This window comes from Eriocheir sinensis, chromosome 4 (genome assembly GCF_024679095.1).
Source record: "Eriocheir sinensis breed Jianghai 21 chromosome 4, ASM2467909v1, whole genome shotgun sequence".
NCBI classification, from domain to species: domain Eukaryota; kingdom Metazoa; phylum Arthropoda; class Malacostraca; order Decapoda; family Varunidae; genus Eriocheir; species Eriocheir sinensis.
Window position 1 is genome coordinate 10,375,727 of NC_066512.1, and position 22,250 is coordinate 10,397,976.

The window sequence follows — 22,250 nt, forward strand, 5'->3', positions numbered from 1 at the left end:
ACGTCCCGACACCGTCTCGCAGCCGCGTCACCACCTTGCCAGTGGCCCTTGGGCCTCTCCATCCAGGACTCCTTAGGACGCCGTGTGACGCTACGCCGGGATTACTACGTACCCTTCTCCCGTGTGTGTTGAGGAGACGATTAAACGTAAAACATTTTCTTGTGTTTATCTCGCCTGCGCCCGGGGAAGCTGAGGGATACCGGGCCTAAAGAGGGGTTTGATCTGGCGTCACCTCCACCTACCTACGCCGGGTCACTCTTCTTCACACCGGCTGAGCGACCGGGGAATGGTCTGGAAATTGTTGCCGAATCCTGACTCTGCCGGCGACGATTTTTTTTTTTTTTCGGCGAATGCACGCCAACACGGCCGAACGGACACCGTCTCAACTTGGGTCTTAGTGGATTTGCCGACCGTATTCGGTTAGATGTGACAGGGGCTTTATTCCGTGATTCCTTTTTCAATTTTGTTTCTTTTCTGCCAAAATTTGTATATTTGATTCTTAACTTTTCTTCTTCTTCCTTTGTTTTTAAACCGAACTAAAAAATCCTATTATTTCCTGCTTTTCCTCTATGTAGGTTTGCTGCAGCTTTGTCTCTTAATCCTTTCTGCAGCATACCTGAAGTGTAGGCTACTACGTCCTCCCTTTCAGCCCCCCAAACTAAATGAGGGCGGAATGCGGTGGTAGCGGGCGGGTTGGACCGTGAATGTGTTGTTGGTGTGGGGAAAATATCTGTAATGGGTGCATTAACGCTGCACCGGGAGCTAAAACCAGCAAAAAAACGCAGTTAACCACAACTATAATTCATAAGGAGTATTCACGCCCTTACTAATGAAGGGGGGGAGGGGGGAGGCTAGCCTACTTCGACCCCCTTAGGTTCACTAAAAGACAAGTTAACTTACTTCTTAAGGGGGGTGGGTGGAGATGGAGGGGCTGGGCATCGGTCATATTATGGTTATTATACATTTGCTCAGAAAGTGAGGCCTCAATACACTTAAATGAACTTTAAACAAGTGTTAACAGCACAAAAACTGTGCTAGATCGGCGTCGCATGACCCTCCAACACCCACCCAACAATTTATATTATGCAACTTAGGGTCTAAAATGGAAAATGCTGAAAAGTAAAAATGGCACCACTATAAACACTTGCCTGCGCCACAACGGGCTGGGGCCGACCATCAGGCCCTACTATGAAGGCCTATAGGCGCCACAGGCCAAGACGTAAAAAAAAAAAAAGCTGACTTTGTTTATAATGCCATGTTGTAGGGTTCATCAGGGTTAACAAATGTTATTATACAATGTCATGTCTACAATGCATGGGCAAGCCAGGAAAACAACTTGAAGTGAACAACAATAAACAAGAAGATGGAGAATCTGTTGATCGGCGTCTGCGACGCCGATAAAAAAGCTGTCAAATAAAAGAAAAAAAGTTTGTTGCATACGCTATAGCTGTGCGTGGCTGTGGTGCTCATGATGCAGCTCATCTCCGTACCGTTGATCCTTTGAGCCTGTGGTGAGTAAGTACCCATCACCCCGGGACACGGGCCAATGTAAAGTCCGGGATTGCCACAGTTTATATTTTCCAGGTTTCCCTAGGTACCTAATTATTGACCAACCCGAAAGGGAAGGGAAAGAAATGAAAAAAACGCACAAACAAATAGGAAGAGGCAATAAAAGAAATAAATGTACCTAATTAGTAACCTTACAAACATGAAAGATGCAATTAGGCAGAACCACAACAATAGCGCTATTGATTAGCAATCCATTTGAACAATAAGGTGGAAAGCAAATCACAATGACTGTGAGCTTGTTCATGGCATGGCAGACGACATAATGATATAAGTGACTCACAGACAAACCAAGTGACGAGTGAGGACAGCCGTGTATGACAGCCGTGTCATGACCCGAGTGGGAGTGGCATTTCAATAAAACGATAACTACCACCACCACCACTACTACTACTACTACTACTACTACTACTACTACTACTACTACTGCTACTAATCCTAATACAACTACTTCTAAACAATATAATCATAGAATACAGGGTGAATTCAGAGGGACGTACCAATAAAGTTCTATTATTATTATAGGAATATATTCTGTTAATGAAAATTACACACAAAGGTAATTCAAACAAACACCAAATAATGAACATCAACCCCAACGAAATACCCCAGATAAGACCACTAACTTGCGATGGGAGTGGAAGCTGGCGTAGGTGAAACTCTTGCCCTCGTACTCGCCGAAGAACCGCGAGTCACTCAACTTGATGTGGTAGATCTCGTTGCCTGAACACTTGCCGTACAACCTGTGCCAGTCCTCCTGTGAAGCCTGGCCCTCCCTGGTGGTAAAAAGTTTTGTATGATGATTCACATTGTTGTATTTTAGCAATCTTTGATGCAAGAGAGTAGTATGGAGAGAGCCACGCTTTTATTTTAGCCCTTCTTACTTGATGAAAGTTTTGTATAGTCACTATTTATTTGACCATCCTGACTCTCCCTGGTGGATAAGACTTTTCTAAAGTTATCCTGCATGCCGTATTTTGGCCCAAGTGAATAAGAATCTTGTATACAAAGTCAGACTGCTTTATTTTGGCACTCCCTGGTGGTCAAATTCTGTATCTATCTATCTATCTATCTATCTCTATCTATCTATCTATCTATCTATCTATCTATCTATCTATCTATCTATCTATCTATCTATCTATCTATCTATCTATCTATCTATCTATCTATCTATATCTATATATATATATATATATATATATCTATATATATATATATATATATATATATATATATATATATATATATATATATATATATATATATATATATATATATATATATATATATATATATATATATATATATATATATATATATATATATATATATATATATATATATATATATATATATATATATATATATATATATATATATATATATATATATATATATATATATATATATATATATATATATATATATAGATCTCCCTATATATATATATATATATATATATATATATATATATATATATCTATATATATATATATATATATTGTATAACTGCTTTTTTGAGGGGGCCACATTTGGTGAATACAAGTCCTGTAGCCTATATATAATAAAAGGAATTGCAGAGCGTCACAGATCATACAGATCTGCCATTGAACTTTTAATAAATAACCAAGAATAGAATGTTTGCCAAACCACCAAAACTGTGGGATATGCCAATATACTTAGTTCGCGTGTTTGTGGATTTTTGTGGATCACTGTTTTTTTTTTTTTTTTTTTACAGCAAAGGAGAAACAAAAAGGGCCCAAAAAAGAAAACATTAATAAAAAAAAGCCCGCTACTCGCTGCTCCTAAAAGAATCCAAAGAGGTGGCCGAAAGATAGGTCAGTTTCGGGAGGAGAGGTGTCCTGATACCCTCCTCTTGAAAGAGTTCAAGTCGTAGGCAGGAGGAAATACAGATGAAGGAAGATTGTTCCAGAGTTTACCAGCGTGAGGGATGAAAGAGTGAAGATGCTGGTTAACTCTTGCATAAGGGGTTTGGACAGTATAGGGATGAGCATGAGTAGAAAGTCGAGTGCAGGGGCCGCGGGAGGGGGAGGCATGCAGTTAGCAAGTTCAGAAGAGCAGTCAGCGTGGAAATATCGATAGAAGATAGAAAGAGAGGCAACATTGCGGCGGAATTTAAGAGGTAGAAGACTATCAGTATGAGGAGGAGAGCTGATGAGACGAAGAGCCTTTGCCTCCACTCTGTCCAGAAGAGCTGTGTGAGTGGAGCCCCCACACATGAGATGCATACTCCATATGAGGGCGGACAAGGCCCTGTATATGGACAGCAACTGTGCAGGGGGAAGAACTGGCGGAGACGGTACAGAACGCCCAGCCTCGAGGAAGCTGATTTAGTAAGAGATGAGATATGAAGTTTCCAGTTGAGATTTTGAGTTAAGGATAGACCGAGGATGTTTAGTGTTGAGGAAGGTGATAGCTGGGTGTTGTCAAAGAATAGGGGATAGTTGTTTGGAAGATTGTGTCGAGTGGATAGGTGGAGAAACTGTGTTTTTGAGGCGTTGAAGGACACCAGGTTCTTCTTGCCCCAATCGGAAATAATAGTAAGGTCTGAGGCTAAGCGTTCTGCAGCCTCCAGCCTTGAGTCGTTAAGTTCCTGAAGGGTGGGTCTTCTATTAAAAGAAGTTGAATAATGCAGAGTGGAATCATCGGCGTAGGAATGGATAGGACAGTTCGTTTTGGAAAGAAGATCATCAATGAACAACAGAAAAGAGGGAGATAGGACAGAGCCCTGTGGGACACCACTGTTAATAGATTTAGGGGAAGAACAGTGACCGTCTACCACGGCAGAAATAGAACGGTCAGAAAGGAAACTGGAGATAAAGGTACAGAGAGAAGGATAGAAACCGTAGGAGGGTAGTTTAGAAAGCAAAGATTTGTGCCAGACCCTATCAAAAGCTTTTGATATGTCCAGCGCAATAGCAAAAGTTTCACCGAAACGGCTAAGAGAGGATGACCAAGAGTCAGTTAAGAAGGCTAGGAGATCACCAGTAGAACGCCCCTTGCGGAACCCATACTGGTGATCAGATAGAAGGTCAAAAGTGGAAAGGTGCTTTTGAATCTTCCGGTTAAGGATTGATTCAAAAGCTTTAGATAGACAAGAAAGTAAAGCAATAGGACGGTAGTTTGAGGGATTGAAGCGGTCACCCTTCTTAGGTACAGGCTGTATGAAGGCATACTTCCAGCAAGAAGGAAAGGTAGATGTTGACAGGCAGAGGCGAAAGAGTTTGACCAGGCAGGGTGACAGCACGTACTAGGCTACGGCACTTACTAGGGTGGGGTGAGATTATTCCACGCCGATATTGAATATGGGTCTGCCTGGTTTAGGGAAAGAAGTTGGAGGATAAAATGGGGAATCAAGGAAGGAGAGGTGCTGAACCAGGTATGAGAGAGAGAGAGAGAGAGAGAGAGAGAGAGAGAGAGAGAGAGAGAGAGAGAGAGAGAATTTTAATTTATATTTGGGAATCGGGAACTGATCTCCCCTCTCTCTCTCTCTCTCTCTCTCTCTCTCTCTCTCTCTCTCTCTCTCTCTCTCTCTCTCTCCCCTGCTTTGTCGCTAATTATGCCAGCCAATTACTGCTAATTAACACACCTTGTAACTTTCTCAACTTGAAGCTTCATTAATTTCTCTGCCGAGGCCTTACGAAATAATCTCCCTGGCGTGCGGGGAGGGAAGGGTGACGATGGGTGAGGCTACCATTGTGGAGCTGGCACAGGGGACATGATTCTTTTTCGACATTTGTTGATCTTCTACCACCTTTGTTCATATTCTAATTATCTTAATACTTTCCCGGTCGATTTATTCAGCTGTCTATCCAGTATTTCATTTTTTATCTACCTCCTGGTAAAATTGATTTGTTATCTTGTATTCCCACTTCTTTAAGTAGTTCCTTGTTGAAAGCTTCAGTTATCTTCTTATATATTTCATTTACAATTTTCCTTTTGTGCCTATAGCGCCGATAAGCCCTCTTGAGGGGTCTGGGGATGGTCCTAGCCTGCTAATGGTGCAGCCGAGTTTCATTTTGAGTGGCTGTCATGATATATGACTTGCTGCCCATGCCTTTCCCCCGGTGCACCTTTTGACCGAAGTCGCTGAAGTTAGGGCATACACACAATCACCTCTTTTAAGTGTCCATGACCTGTGTGAAGTTTGCCCAGCTCCCTGCTCCGGGCCGCCTTAGGCAAAGGCCCGTGCTCCCTCGTGCAAGAGGGAGCAATCTTTTCCCCCCCCCCAATAATCAGACACGCCAGTCCTCGTCGACATACCGACTTGGTCGGCTAGATTTCGATCGCCGATAGAGTCGGTCTGTCGGCCCCCTGCTACGGGCCGCCTTTGGCAAAGGCCCGTGCTCCCTCGTGCAAGAGGGAGCAATCTCCCCCCCCAATAAAGTTCAGAGACACGCCAGTCCTCGTCGACAGATCGACTTGGTCGGCTAGATTTCGATCGCCGATAGGGTCGGTCTGTCGGCTCCCTGCTACGGGCCGCCTTTGGCAAAGGCCCGTGCTCCCTCGTGCAAGAGGGAGCAATCTTCGCCCCCACCCCAATAAAGTAAACCTGGCGGATATGATTTTCTCTATCCGCGAACCTATTAGCACTTAGAACACTCGCTACCACCAACAGCCCTTCCCTAGAAGGATTAGTGAGGCCCTTTCCAGAAAAGGACTCAAAGGGCCAACCTGCTGTCTTTATAGTCCACTCAATTGCCCATTATAACCCCACTGGGACCCATGGCCAATGTGAGACAGCCATAATACATATCTAGATCTGACTTGGGTGCAACAAGGCCTTTCTTGCACTAACTACATCGGTTTAAGTAATCATTTCTGCTTCCAAAAGTTTTCGAAATCCATTTGGAAGATGGGAAGATCATAAAGGTCTGAGTCATTATTTGTATTCCAAATTGTTCTTAACTTTTCAAAATTAAGAATACTGCAACTAATAGATGAGTAATTTAGCAGCAGGAGGCCTACAAAAGCAACTGACACTGAATATTGACGAGTATGCATCCACCTTGAGCACGGAGAAAGGAGGGTGAGTTGTCAGCATGCGGGCGCGGCGTTCAGGAGGACACAGGTTCGCGTCCCGCCCGCCGCTACAAACAATCTGGCAATTTTTCAGTCATCGCCGAGTGGCCCAAGACTATCTACATGCTTTCCCGAAGACCATCTATCAACTCGAACTCTATATTCTCTCTAGAAGAGGATCACAGATGAGCTCGGGGAGGCAGCATGAAGCAAGCAGGATGGTGCCACTATAAAGACTTGCTTGCGTCATAATGGGCTGGGGCCGACCATCAGGCCCCACCAAGAAAACCTACCGGCGCCATAGGCGAAACGTTAAAAAAAAAGAAATAATGGTCAAAGATGCATTTTCCTACACGGATGTACTTCAAGACGACAGGGTCCTTGTCATTTTCGTGCTTTGGGTGCCCTTAAACCTACCCCTGAATGGTGCTAAAGGGAAGGCAAGGGAGGAAAAAAAGGACGTGATTAGGAATGTCAATGGAGGAAAGGGAAGGGAAGGAAAGTCGTGGCAGTGGAGAAAAGGCAAGGGAACGGAGAAGGAAGGGAAGGGAAAGGAAGGGAAGGAAAGGGAAGGGAATAAAATGGATATAATGGGAAAGGAAAGGAAAGGAAATGAGCAAAAGGAAAGAACAGGCGAGGTAAGGAAGGCAATGAAGGAAAGATAAACGTGGGAATGGAAAGGGAATCCGTGTCGCTGATGTAACTATCAAAACAAAGATTTGAGGACATGACTTGCAAAACAGGAGTGAGAACTGCTCCGTACACCGAGAGAAAATCACGAGTTAACAGCAAGGGATCAGAACATGCCTGGGAGAGGATGTGCGACTGGAAAAAAAAGGGCGAGAAAGGACACAGCGAGACAAAATATTCGAGAGGAGGAAGGATGTGTAAAGAAAAAAAGAAAGGCACAGAAAGGAGGAGGAAAGCAGCCAAATATGTGAATGCTGTTAGGAAGACAAGGAAGAAGAAAGAAAAAATAAGGCAGCGTGGGGAGGAGGAGGAAGAGGAGGAGGAGGAGGAGGAAGAGTTGGAGAATAAGGAGGGGAAGAGGAGGAGGAGAAGTAGGGAAAAATGAAGAACCAAAAATGAAAGTGTACGGAAACTCACTAGAATATTGTAGTGCCAAAGAGGAGGAGGCTGCACATAAAGAGAATACAAAAACAAAACATCACAGACGAGATGAGGAAGCAAAGGAAGAGAGAGGAAACGTAAGAAGAACAAAAGACAGAGTGTACGGCAGAAAAACAACAACAACGAGGTAGCTAGCAAATTCATGGGACTCCGGGAAGGGTTTAGGAGGAAGAGGAAGAGACAAAGAAAAAAAGGACGTGAGGCGAGGTGTCGGAAAACTCTTGGTACGAAGAAGAGGGAGACTCACTGGCTGAGGAGGAGGAGGAAGAAAAGGTGAAAAAAGAAACTCAAGAAGAACAAAATATAGAGGACGGAAGGAAGGACGAAGCGCCTGGCAAAAGTGGCCCCGGGAACGGACGAGGGAAAAAAAAAAAGAAGAATGAAAGAAAGAGAGGAAGAAAGAACGAGGCAGCTAAAAACTCTTGGGACGAGGAAGACTCAATGGAAAGAAATCATCGCAGAGCAGGAGCAGGAGGAGAAAGAGGAGGAAACGAAAGAAAAACGAAAGAGATGACGTAAGGAATGTCACTGGTGAACTCAAGAAACATGGAAAAGTAGGACTCACCGGCTGGGGAAAAAAAGAGAAGGAGGAAGAGCAAACAAAAGAAGAAAGAGGAGGAATGAAGGGCGAGGCAGATTGATAATTATTCTTGACATGTGGAAAAGGAACACTCACTGGCCGCGGGAGGTGTGTAGGAGCAGAGTAACCAGCGTGGAGATGCCGGGACTCATGCAGTTGTTGGCGAGAAGCGCGTATTTGAGTTCGTCCTCGCACACCACATGCTCGGCAAACTTGACGTGCAGCTTGTTCTCTGGCCTGAAGATCTGCACGTACTGGGGCACGTTAGGGGCGAAGTCTTTGACCGCCCAGGAGCGCAGGATGGTGTGCTCGTCCTGTGTTGCAGGAAGAAAAGTGGTACGTTAGGAACAATGTTCCGGGGTGTGAGGTTCACATTTGCATCCTAGTTTAAGATTATCTAAAACAAATATTCATAATCTGCAAGTATGGGATGGTGTTTACTCGTTCTGCGTGTTGGGGAAAGGATGTACCTCATCATTGATGAGGTTCAGGAATAAGAGTTCACATTCACATTCTAGTTCAACGCAAAATAATTTAGATTCTGTAGTTCCTTAAAACAAAAGGACATCACTCACTTCTATATCCCGGATTTATATTCATACAAAATTCAATCAACCGAACCAATTTAAGTGAGAAATAAGTGAGAGATTTTCCTTTGTATCTCACTAACGTCAACATAAGGTTACGCGCAACCCATACAAGTCCAAAATAGTTGAGATTCACTTTTCACATCAATATTATGTTGATTTCTATAACATCTCATGGTGATTCAGGTAATGAAAAATAATCGTGAGCGGACTCCTAATTTTCCTTTCTAACTTCTTCCCTTAATCCACGCGTATCCATGATTAATTTCAGTGTTGAATGATTTCACCCCACCTCGGTAAGTGCAGTACAGTGCTTTAAATACGCTAAAAAGCGAATTAATATAGTGTTACATCCCGGAAAGTCTTGGTGGTTTGGCAAAAATGTTACACTAATGTTTGCGTCTTAAAAGGTCAAGGGCAGATCTGCATGATCTGTGACGCTGTGATAAACATAAATCATCAAGAGGTTTATATAACCTTGAAGAAAACTAATTAATGTAATGACAATGAAGGAGAAGCCAAATATAAACCTCTACCAAGATGAAGGAAAAGTGAAAATTAAGCTGATTAATCATGTTGACGGAGGAGTAATAAGCTGCTTCTCGTGATGACTAATGGGCGAGGAATGACTTTGAGATCATAGCAAGTTTTCCTTTTTATAAACTTGGCCACATCAACTGAAATTGATGATATGTATTTGTTACCAGACTAAACCCCATCGGTTGGAATGCTATACAAGAATCTGATTATAAAGTGCAAAATATCGAAATAATATAGAAGGAAATTACAGATGTGTATCTCCCTCTTCTTCATCCTTCTTCTCCTCCTCCTCCTCCTCCTATATGTTACCTTTTGATTCACTTCCTCCTTCCTCTACCTTTCCTCCTCCTCCTCCATCTATTATTACTACTACTACTACTACTACTACTACTACTACTACTACTATCACTACTACTACTACTGTTGCTAATACTGGTTCTAATACTACTACTGCTGCTGCTGTTGTCATTGCTGCTGCTGCTATCACCACGCTCCCTTCTCTTCCTCCCCCTCCTCCTTCTCTAGCAGGGATACTGACCGCGGCAGTCTTGTCGGTGTAGTGCCTGGCGGCCAGGATGAAGCACGCCTCCGCTTCGCTCATCCTGGCTCTCGTCAGGTCCCCGTCCTTGAGGCACGACCCTTGGATGTAGATGACTCTCTGCGCCCACATCGGTACCTGCAGGATCATCTTCATCGTGGGATCCAACTCCATCGGCGACAGGAGCACCACGAAATAATCCTGTGGGAAGAAGAAAGGTGGTGGTGACCAATGGAGGTGGTGGGTATGGCAGAAAATTGACTAAGTAATAATTATGATGTATAAGGCAAAACAATTATGGCAATAGTAATTCTGGGTAAAGAAAAAGGTCGTGATGGCACATGGTATTATCCGAGGAAAGTCTAATATAAATGTTATGATTCCTCTGCGAAGGTAGTAGTGAGAAACGACTCAAACGAGGCAACGAGGCGAGAAGAGATATACATTGTAGTTGCAGTTGGTGGTAATGGCAACAGAAAAGGAAATAGAGATGAAAGTGGGGACATGTGAATAGTTATGGTGGCAGAAGATAACCTAAAGTGAAAGTTATGACGTAAATGTAAAGGTAGTACCTGGAATAGTTGTCCTGGGTAGAAGAAAAAAGTCATGGCGACGAATTGTATTGATGGAAAAACATCAAGTAGGGCTTTGACTTAGAGTAAGAACTGCGAAACATGCCACGTAGTGTAGCGGTGACGGTGGTAAATGAAATAATAAAGATGAGGGCTGTGGCGAATGGTGCTATATAGGCAAGAGAAATCCTACTATGAGGTCATGATGTATAGAGAAGGAAGTGGTGGCTGATGGTATATAGAAGTGAGGACTGTGAAGCATGGCAGGTGGGGCGGTGATGGCATTTATAAATAGCTAAATATGGATGAAGGTGGTGACGTGTAGGTGGTGCTTGTGGCGAAGGATAGCCTGTACACGGCAATGATGACGCATGGGAAGGTGGAGGTGGTGGTGGAAGGCGTAAGTATTAGTCATGAGACAAGGTTTGTGATGCACTTTTTTAAATTTTTTATACGATTTGATGAGCTACATAAGAAGAAAATGTTAGCAGGAAGAAAAATGTCTGCAAGAAGTAAAAATAAACGCCAACAAATGCGTATGATATGTCAACAAGTTAATAAGTTATGACGCAGGTTTCTATTAGCAGTCTTTAAATGGAGGCGTTGCCACGTCCGCTGCGTGACGCCGCTATCACAGGTTTGTAGTGCTGCGCCCCGCCGACCACCGCCAATCAGAAATGGATTCGCCGCTCTTTGGGTGTTTTTTTTTTTTTTTAATCAGTATGCATGCCCTTGACCCTGACGGGACACCAACACAGCTTTAACTGGTGGTGAAGACGCTTTAATGCTTGATATTCGTGGCGCACAGGCGAAGATGATTTCACGAGTAAATGGTTTGAAAATAGGCTACCTGATCATGAATATGTTGATTATGTGTCGATGGCAAATAAGAAATTTTATTCAGATAAAAAAAACCCTCATAATTCACACAAAGTACTTTTTTTCAAACGTTATTGTTATGGAACAGGTACACTTATGCTAAAGGGAGCCGGCAGCGAGGCCTCAGGGATCAGGAAGCGGAGGCGAGCTGGATTACATGGCAAAGGGCAGCTGCATAGTAAATGTGTGTGTGTGTGTGTGTGTGTGTGTGTGTGTGTGTGTGTGTGTGTGAGAGTGCGTGCGTGCGTGCGTGCGTGTGTGTGTAAATATGGTGTGTCATAAAAAGTACAAGACTCCCCACGATTATCTAAAACATCGTCACTTGTGTCACTAAAATACACTACTATATGGTTTTCTTTTCGTCTAGCACTCTTCTTGTTCACGAAAATGCCTCTCGTATTTTATACTACGACCTTACCAACCATCACAAAGCGGAAAGAAATAAAGAAATTGGAGGTCCAGGCACAGTTATTATCGCTGTAGTTGGGAAGCAATTAGAGAATGCATGAATTCTCATACTGCATTACGCACCATTTATAAACACCGCCTTACAGCCCTTACTACGCAACACACACAGCACGCCACATGAATTATACATGACAGGGTCAATAACGGTATCCTCGGGTATATGTCCTATATCTATCTATCTATCTATCTATCTATCACTTTTCTCTCATATATATATATATATATATATATATATATATATATATATATATATATATATATATATATATATATATATATATATATATATATATATATATATATATATATATATGTGTATATACATAATGCGTAGAACACCTGTTAGAGCCCTTCATGCATTTTAGTTAGTTACTTGAGGGACGGGAAGGCTTGTGGTTGGAGTGTAGGGGCGTCAAAGAGCGAAGGACACAGTCGCCAGCCACGGGAGCCAACATACGACCATTTTTATTAAGGCCTCTGCGGGAAGGCAGGAATGTGAGGCACGTCTGCGCCTTTGTGGTGTCTATATATTTCTCTTTGTTGTTGCGGCCGGTGTAACAGAATAACTGAGGACTCGAGAATTTGTGGAGAACTACGTAGTGTGCATGCGCCGCGGACCCAACACTCAGCAATAACGAGCAATATTGTGCATTACTGTAGAAATGCACAAGATTTCCAGCTGTGATGAAAGAGAAGGAGTTTCTGAGTCCGGGGGCGGGGAGGGGGGTGGGGGGGTTGGGGGGTGGCTGGTTTGTTGGCCAGCTAATCAGTGAGGTGTTCGCAGCAGCAAAGTCAAGGTTCTCTTAAAGGGGTTAACAGTTTTGAAAATGAAAATGAAAAATATATAGATCAAAAGACAAAACAGGTATTGAGAGAGTTAGTTCGAAATATGGAAGCCAAGATGGAATGGGAAAGGAAGGGGGCATAATCCTGCCCCCCTCCCTGCCCACCACGCCACCGGTGTAACCGAGTGACTGAGAAAGGCGGGTGACAGGAGCCAAGATTTGAGGCGTCTTGGGATGCCTTGAGGCATCACTGTCGGAGAGGCGCGTCAGCCTCAGCATGGTGTGTCTGATGCCTGAGGAACGCTGGCAAAAAACTGCTCCTCTATCCCTTTTTGTCAGCTCAAGGCTCCTTGAGTTCGAATAGGAATTTAGCATCATATTGGAAATTTCACGCTTTAGCTCACCTTTTCACCATAAACCGATTACAAATCAGTTTTCTGTAATCGAGTTAAGTAGCAAGTCGGGGCTTAGTGGGGAGGCGCTCGCTCCAACGGCCCATTGAATCCCGATGCTCCCCCCCACCACCCGTCCCGGCCCGCTGCAACCCCGCTACAGTGGGTTCCAAAAGTCAGAGTTACGTGTACATACTACTAATGAAAAACTTTCCTTTCTTAAATATATTTTCTAGCTGTCATCTTTTCATATTGAGAAGAATGCAAGAAATCTCTGATACACTTTCTAGATGCAGTTGTTATATATGTGAGCTTCCTTCAGAGTTTGGTGTACTATTATTGGAAAAAACCCCACTGGCAATGAATGATGCATGGGAAGGAAAGAAACTCATATTGACGCGTTGAATACAAGAGTTTGAAATTACATAAAAGAAGATGTCTAAAAAAAGTAAACAACCTCCGCTGTTAAAAGTAAAAAATGAACCACTCGTCCTTCAGGGCCTGGGAGGAGGGAGAGTTTCACGTCTGTTGTCTCCTGATCCTGATGAAAAGTGCTAACCAATTATACTACTTAGGGGAGCATTCTTTTCCTTGGCATCAATTCAAATGGTTTATTAGTCTCTTAATTCATAAATGCAAAATAGGTAACGAGGAGGAATGAATATAGAAGAGAGAAAACAAATTCTTGTGATCTGACTTATTCACCCATTTACTCTCTCTCTCTCTCTCTCTCACTCTCACTCTCTCTCTCTCTCTCTCTCTCTCTCTCTCTCTCTCTCTCTCTCTCTCTCTCTCTCTCTCTCTCTCTCTCTCTCTCTCTCTCTCTCTCTCTTTCTGAAATGACTAGAACACTTATCTGTTGACTGGTGGTTTTACCTCTTCGCGCATATTTTTGGAGGTTGGGGACACAGGCAAGGGGATAAAAATAAATGATTGAACAGAAAATCCGGCTCGCAACACGGTACGAATGCCAAAGTCAAGAATCAAATTTACCACCAGAGGCGTCATGACCTTCCCTTCTTTTAAGGGATCGCCACCCTGACGCAGTCTAAAAATATATAGTTACTTACGTCCTCGCAAACATACTGGTCACAATAGCTTCAACACAATATGACGGCAAGCAAGATGGCGCCACTATACGTAAACACTTGCGCACACACACACAAAAAAAAAAACCTCGAAAATTAATCATGCATACTTGTATAAAAGTCCAACGCTCCTTTCTGATGAGTGCAAGATATTGCTGTGGAAAGTAAAATTATTTCCCTCATATTTTTAATCCGCTTTTTTCAAAGTTATCTATGGATGCCTTAATGAAAACGAAAAAAAAAATAGTTGTTGATTTTGTCACATAGATTAAGTATGTGTTGGCGATTTTTCTTAGTAAACAAAATGTGAATAAAAAAGATTAAAAACATTTCTTGGTACTAAAACGATAGGCATAAAGTGGACCTTCATCCGTTGCAAAAGTATTAGAGTATGATATGGTTAGTATACTAATAAAAGTGAATTAACATCGTAGGAGAAATTTTATTTTAAAGTTCTCGTTTTTATATTTTGCATTTTTAGGGGGGTAATTTGTCCTCAGAAACTATTGGTCCGATCTGATTGAAATTTGTACAGTACTATATGATTTCCAACAACACAATTTTTCAGCACCGCCAATCCTTTAATTCAGTTTTGGGCCGGCGATTCCCTGTAAAAAGAGCATAGTTACCTGTGGACAGCTGACTCACCTGTAGGTGTGGGTGAGCGTAGAACTCGTTGAGGAAATCCATGATGGTGTCCGCCTGGAGGTTGGTAGAGCAGACTACCACGTGCCGCTCACTCTGGGCTCGGTGGGCAGAGTACGTCCCGCCCAGCTTCTTCCTCTCCATCCACGTGAAGGCGAGCTGCTCGAACTGTGGCGGACGGGAAAACAACATCGTTCGATAAGCTTATATGTGTCACGGCAGGGGAGAGGGAGGGAGACGAGCACATGGGAATAGAGAGGAGAGGAGGAGAGGAGGAGAAAGGGGTGAAGAGGAGAGAGGAAGGGAAAACGGTATCGGAAGAGGATAGACAAAGAGAGGAGAGGAGAAAAAGAAAGGGTAAGAAGAGAGGATAAACGTACAGTGGAGGAGAAGGAAAGGGAAGGGGGAGAGGAGGAGAAAGAAAGGGAAATGATAACGGGAGAGGAGGAGAGACGAAGAGAGGAGAGGAGGGAAAGAAGGGTAGAAGGAGATAAAAAAAAAACGTAGAGGGCAGAAGAAATGGAAATGGCCATGGTAATACGGAAATATATGGAGGGATGAAAGAAGAGAGACATGAGGAAACGGAGAGAGAGAAAAGAAAAGGGAGTGATAACAAGTGTGGGAGAGAGAAAAGGCGCGGGAAGGGGGAAATAAGAGGTAGGGTAGGAGACTAAGAGGAGGAAAGTCGCTGGGAATGGGAAGAGAAAGCAGAAAGGAAAGAGTTGTAAAGGGAGAGGAGGCGATGGGAAAAGGAAGTGTAGGAAGAAATATGAACTGCCATAATCATCTCTGGTTTATTGGAGAGACGGAGACGAAAGGGGGAAGGACAATGGAGAGGAAGAGAGGGAGACAGGGAGAGGGAAACAGACACATCAACAATAGTGCAGAAGAGGAAAACAAGAGATAAAGTAACTCGTAACCTGAGGAAGTATTGGCAGCCTCTCTTTCCGTGTCTCCGCGTAAAAGTGTAAGTGTACATAAGCAAAGGTTCTGCTCCCTCCCAAGGTGGACTGGAGCCTCCATCACGAAGCTATCATAAAAGTTTACGTAAAGCACTTGAACATCGACCAGTCCGCCAGCGCTCTCGACGGGGAAGTGGAGTATGTGCGAACGGAATGGTGTAGAGAGGAAAGGAAAGATGGAGGAGGAAGAGGCAAGCAGAGGAGATGAACAGTGGGGAAGAAAAGGAGACGTAGTAGAGAAAAGAAAACGAAGAGAGAAATGAGGAAGAGCGGGAAAAAAAGAGAAGAAAATGACGAGGAAAGAGGACAGGATATTAAAGAGCAGTCAGGGAGAGAAAAGCAAAAAAACAAAAATAAATAGAAGGAAGATGAGGAGAAAAGAAGGAACGAATAGAGGGAAGAGGAAATAAGGAGATGAGATGAGTTGAATTGAGATGAGGCAATATGAGATGACAGAGGAGAATAAGGTAAAATAAAAGAGAAGAGGAAAGATATAAGAAGAGAGGGAGGCAGGGGGAGTGAAGGACGAACCGGAGATAAGAGAACAGGAGGAGAAGGGAGAAACGGGCAAGAAAAGAGAGAAAACGAAGGGAGGGAGGAGAAAATGAAAGTAAAATAGGAAAAGGGGAGAAATGAAGAAAGTAAATCAGAGGAAAGGGGAGATTAATTATATATATAACAAGATGTGATCAAATGGAAGCATACTGCAGGAGGAGGAATCTTGTCTTTTTAAATATTCACAGTTAAGTAACCGTGGGGGAGATGAATAAATGTATGAACGAACGAATGAATGATTGAATGATTTAGTCAATACCCAGCGACAGCATTCGGAGGTGCGTAAAATTGAAATATAGATGAATTTATATTTTGTTTAAAGTAACGCAGAAAAGGAAGGAGGATATAAAAAGAGAATAAATAAGAAAATGACGGGAAATAAAATAGACATAAAATAAACTTTGTAGAATTAGTACACGAAATAAAACAAGGAAGAAAGTTAGGAAGGAAAGAAGGGAGGGAGGGAGGAAGGAAGGAGGGGAAGACGGAAGGAAGGAAGGGACGAAGAAAGGAAGGAAAGAAAGGAAGGAAAGGAAGGAAGGAAAAAACGGAGAAACGATGAATGGAAAGCGAGTAAAAAAAGGAGGAAAGAAAGGAATGAGAGCAGAGAGACAGATGAAAAAAATGAATAAAGGAAGAAAATGCAAGGAAAAATGTAAGCTAGGAAACAAGCTAAAAAAAAACACCAATATGTCAGGTAGATTAAAGGAAGAGAAAAAAATCCAAGTGAAAGAAGTACTTGTAAAAATTAAATAATAAATAAAAACTGCGAAAAAGAAGTAAGAGGTGAGCTTTAGGAGCAATACAGAGACCTTTTCCTTCAGCCTTCCTTCCTTCCTCACGTCCTTCATTTTTCCTTCCTTCCTTCCTTCCTACCTGCTTTTCTTCCTTCCTTCCTTCCTTCCTTCCTTCCTTCCTTCCTACCTATCTGCTTTTCTTCATTCATTCCTTCCTCACGTCCTTCATTTTTCCTTCCTTCCTTCCTTCCTACCTGCTTTTCTTCATTCATTCCTCCCTCACGTCCTTAATTTTTCCTTCCTTCCTTCCTTCCTACCTGCTTTTCTTCTTTCCTGCCTTCCTTCCTTCCTTCCTTCCTTCCTTCCTTCCTTCCTGCCTCCCTCCTTCTTCCCCTCCTTCCTTCCTTCCTTCCTCCCTTCCTTCCTGCCTCCCTCCCTCTTCCCCTCCTTCCTTCCTTCCTTCCTCCCTTCCTTCCTTCCTGCCTCCCTCCCTTCCTTCCTTCCTTCCTGCCTCCCTCCCTTCCTTCCTTCCTGCCTCCCTCCTCCCGTCCTTCCTTCCTTCCTTCCTCCCTTCCTTCCTTCCTGCCTCCCTCCCTTCCTTCCTTCCTGCCTCCCTCCCTCTTCCCCTCCTTCCTTCCTTCCTTCCTCCCTTCCTTCCTTCCTGCCTCCCTCCCTTCCTTCCTGCCTCCCTCCCTCTTCCCCTCCTTCCTTCCTTCCTTCCTTCCTCCCTTCCTTCCTTCCTGCCTCCCTCCCTTCCTTCCTTCCTTCCTGCCTCCCTCCCTCTTCCCCTCCTTCCTTCATTCCTTCCTTCCTCCTTCCTTCCTTCCCTGCCCTCCTTCCTTCCTTCCTTCCTGCCTCCTCTTCCCCTCCTTCCTTTCTTCCTTCCTTCCTTCCTTCCTTCCTGCCTCCCTTCCTTCCTTCCTTCCTGCCTCCCTCCCTCTTCCCCTCCTTCCTTCCTTCCTTCCTCCCTTCCTTCCTTCCTGCCTCCCTCCCTTCCTTCCTTCCGCCTCGTCTGTGCCTCCCTCCTTCCTTCCTTCCTTCCTTCCTTCCTTCCTTCAGTCCTTCCCTCCCTCCTTCCTTCCCTTCCTTCCTGCCTCCCTCCCTTCCCTTTCCTTCTTTCCTCCCTCTTCTACCTCCTCCCTTCCTTTCTTCCTTCCTCCTTCCTTCCTTCCCTTCCTTCCTTCCTTCCTCCCTCTTCCCTCCTTCCTTCCTTCCTTCCTTCCTCCTTCCTTCCTTCCTGCCTCCTCCCTTCCTTCCTTCCTTCCTCCTCCTTCCTTCCTTCCCTGCCTCCCTCTTCCCTCCTTCCTTCCTTCCTTCCTGCCTCCTCCTTCCTTCCTTCCTGCCTCCCTCCTCCTTCCTTCCTTCCTTCTTCCTTCCCTGCCTCCCTCCCTTCCTTCTCCTTCCTCCTCCCTCCTTCCTTCCTTCCTTCCTTCCTTCCTTCCTTCCTGCCTCACCCCTTCCTTCCTTCCTGCCCCTCTCCTTCCCTCTTCCTTCCTTCCTTCCTTCCTTCCTCCCTTCCTTCCTCCTTCCTTCCTTCCTGCCTCCCTGCGTCTTCCCCTCCTTCCTTCCTTCCTAGCTTCCTTCCTTCCTGGCTCCCTCCCTTCCTTCCTTCCTTCCATCCTGCCTCCCTCCCTCTTCCCCTCCTTCCATCCTTCCTTCCTCCCTTCCTTCCTTCCTGCCTCCCTCCCTTCCTTCCTTCCTTCCTTCCTTCCTTCCTGCCTCCCTCCCTCCCTTTATTCCTTCCTTTCCTCCTTCATGCCTCCCTCCCTCTTCCTCTCCTTCCTTCCTTCCTTCATCCCTTCCTTCCTGCCTCCCTCCCTTCCTTCCTTCCTTCCTCCCTTCCTTCCTTCCTTCCTTCATCCCTTCCTCCCTTCCTTCCTTCCTTCATCCCTTCCTTCCTGCCTCCCTCCCTCTTCCCCTCCTTCCTTCCTTCCTCCCTTCCTTCCTTCCTGGCTCCCTCCCTTCCTTCCTTCCTTCCTTCATCCCTTCCTTCCTGCCTCCCTCCCTCTTCCCCTCCTTCCTGCCTTCCTTCTTTCCCTCCTTCCTTCCCCCCTATCATAAGTAACACATGCGGGCTAAGGAGATGTCTTGCGATTCACACGGACGGGAGGGAGAGAGCGAGACGAATATATTCCAACTTGTACCTAATTTGCGAAGTTTGAAGTAGTTGAATCACCGTTACAAGTGGGCTAGAGGAGGAGGAGGAGGAGGAGGAGGAGGAGGAGGAGGAGGACGAGGAGGTAAAGTAGCAGAGGGAGAAAGATGAGGGCGGACGAGGACGAGGACGAGGAGGAGGAGGAAGGGGATCAAAAGGTAAGGGATAACTTGAAAAATCTGAAAGTTACGATATAAATACAGAGTGATAGCTTTGGCAAGACTCAAGAGGAAAACCAAGTTAGTGTAAGAAATAAAAGTGTGAAGAAGAGGGCGTGGAAAAAGCGTAAAGAAGTGGCGCAAATAAGAATGGAGATGAAGAAAGAGAGGTGGGAGGTGAGGTCACAGTGAACGGAGGGAGCGCAAGAAACAAAGGAAGAGGAGGAGGAAGTGGGAGGGTAGGAGGAAGAAGAGGAGGAGGAGGAGGAGGAGGAGGAGGAGGAGAGGGGTGCAAAAGATTATGATAAAGGAGAGCATGAATATTTCTCTTCTGGCCTTTCCTCCATTCTCTCCCTCCTGTTTTGGAAGACGACAGACCGTAGTGACAGAGGAGGAACACAAAGGAAGAACAAACAACAGCAGACCTGATGGTCCTCACGAGGCTGTTTGTGACAAGCTACACTATCTAATCAAAGGTGGAAGATGAAGGGCAGCAAAGGCGAAGGCTCCTTCCCATCCCCCATCCCTTCAGCCAAAGCTGGCAGGAAAGGAAAAAGAACCTTGCAGCATGGAAAAACTGCATGGAAAGAGGAGGAGGAGGAGGAGGAGGAGGAGGAGGAGGAGGAGGATAATGCGAGAAAGATGGGATTGGAAGGAGGGCTGCATAAAGAGGAAAACTCGGATGGAGGAGTTGGAAAAATAAACTTGGTGGATGAAAGAGTAACAGTAAGGGAGGGCAACACTAGGAGGAGGAGGAGGAGGAGGAGGAGAAGGAGAAGGAGGAGGAGGAGGAGGAGGTAAGAGTGCAGCCTTGAGAGGAAAGAGGCTGGAGTTATTGCCTTGGGAGTGAGAGGCGGGAGGCGCTGATCAAAAGACAGCTGCTTGGGGTAACTTTGATGTCCTTGGCCCGATCTGTTGCTTATGTGTGCATGAAGGGCGGCGATGATCCTGATTTAGCTTATCTAGAATAGCTCTGACCCTTGTTGAAAAGAACTTGGTGACCTTGAGGGATAATTACCTTAGAAGAATGACCTTTTCTGAGAGAGGGCAACGCATGAATGATCATCTTGACATTATCGAGTTCTTATCTGTTCGGGTGTGGCAATGAATGACTGATGACCTCAACCTAATCAAGTGGGAAAATGTCCAAGGAGAACAGTAAATGGCCCTGATGACCTTGACCTAACCTAGTGTTGACCTGATTCTATGCTGTGGAGGTAAAATCGTGACTTACGACCTTGACCTAACACTGTACTAACATATCTGTGGAAAACAAAGAATGACCCTAATAACTTTAAGATAATCCAGCACTGGAGAGAGTAATGCGCGATCTTAACCTAATCCAGTGTTAACATATAAGGTGAATAACAGGTGACCTTACTTAACCCAGTACTGACCTGTGTGGGGAGGACGATGAGCGCCACGCATATCATGATGACCATAAAGAGCTGCGAGGGCCAGATGTCGGGCACGAAGTCTCCGTAGCCCACCGTGGAGAAGGTGACGATGACGTAGTACACGGCCTGGAAGAGGTTGAGGTGGCGGTGCCCGGCTCGCTGGAAGTGTTGAATGCCGCACACGCTGGGGGAGAGGCGCGGGAAGGTTGGCTGGGTGTTTGCTGGGCCCAAGGGTGTAAGTTGTGTGTGTGTGTGTGTACTGGTGATGTAAGAGTGTACGTACGTACGTGGGTGTATGAGCTTTGGTTTGGATATGATGTATAAGAGTATGTGGGCTGTTAAGCAAAGTAGGGTGTAAAAGCTAATTTCTTTTTTTGTTGTCGATATAATTTAATGCCGACATACAAATTAAACTCTACGGTTTTATCCATCCATATATCACTATTAAAATGCCCTTTCATAACACTTTGGCTGGTATTACAAGACACTTTGCCATATCACATCAGCTATTTCTAAAGGTCAAAGAGGGGATCAATCGGGTTCTAATGAGTGTTTCTTTAGGTTCATGGTACAGAAGAAGGGTCAGACTACCACCAGGGTCATAAAACTACCCCTGGAAATGCCCACAACTCCTACGAAAGTCTTGTCAAATATGTGTTCTTGGGCGGCGAAATGTCTCATAATACGACCCTTTATGTCACCAGAAACACAAACTGAGCCAGTGTTTCAGACAGCTTTAATACCTAAGAATCTCTTCCGTGGCCTAGAGCCTGGGAAGCACAGGTGCAGGTGAGGCTAACAAACAGCTGGTGAAGACACATACCTGGTGAAGACAAGACACATGAAGGTGGCGGAGAGGATCATGAGTTGCTGGCTGAGAGCCGACTGTGACCTCTGCATCGCCCGGTGAAGGTCGTTCTAGGGGAAGAGAAAAATACAATTAATTACAGTGACCATACCTGCGTCATAACCTTTGTCGCTGCATAAGAATTTCATCTTTCGTCCACTCATCACACAGAGCCGAGATCCCCTTTCGTGGCCGTCACCGCCACAATATTACACTGCCTTAGTAATCAAATATGTAATCTGTGTAACTGTACATGACGTTGGTTCTGATTCCTTTACTTTGGCATAAGGTTAGGCTACACATGAAAAAAAGTAACAAGTACATATATATGGATAAGGAACAAAAATCTGCAAAAAAATAAGTCTTTTTGCCCAATCCACTTGACCATACTGATGATTATTATGTCTATAATATTCTCTACGGCAATAAAAGTTGATTAATTAAGCCATAACTATGAAGTAATCTACAACTTCTGTCTCTTGTCCCCTTCATTAACACATTAATCATCGTGAAACTATTTCCAAAGTCTTCCAAACTCCCATCGTGAAGGAGGCCGCTACAGCAATTAGGTAGTAGTTGATAAAACTTTTCAGGTGAAGACCGTGAACAGGACCACTCAGGATAT

General features: G+C 44.5%; 1 protein-coding gene across 10 annotated transcripts in view; it reads right to left on the reverse strand.

Moving 5' to 3' along the window:
• The window catches only part of LOC127008298 (potassium channel subfamily T member 2-like), a gene marked incomplete at its 5' end in the record, with an annotated part of 214,028 nt that extends 192,332 nt beyond the window's left edge, over positions 1-21,696 (reverse strand). For all 10 annotated transcript variants that reach the window (XM_050880138.1, XM_050880181.1, XM_050880128.1 and 7 more), the window contains 6 exon segments: positions 2,193-2,342; positions 8,417-8,634; positions 9,986-10,186; positions 14,818-14,982; positions 20,779-20,962; positions 21,602-21,696. In XM_050880138.1, the coding sequence (XP_050736095.1) occupies positions 2,193-2,342; positions 8,417-8,634; positions 9,986-10,186; positions 14,818-14,982; positions 20,779-20,962; positions 21,602-21,696 (1,013 nt within the window).
• Positions 21,697-22,250: the final 554 nt, after the last annotated feature.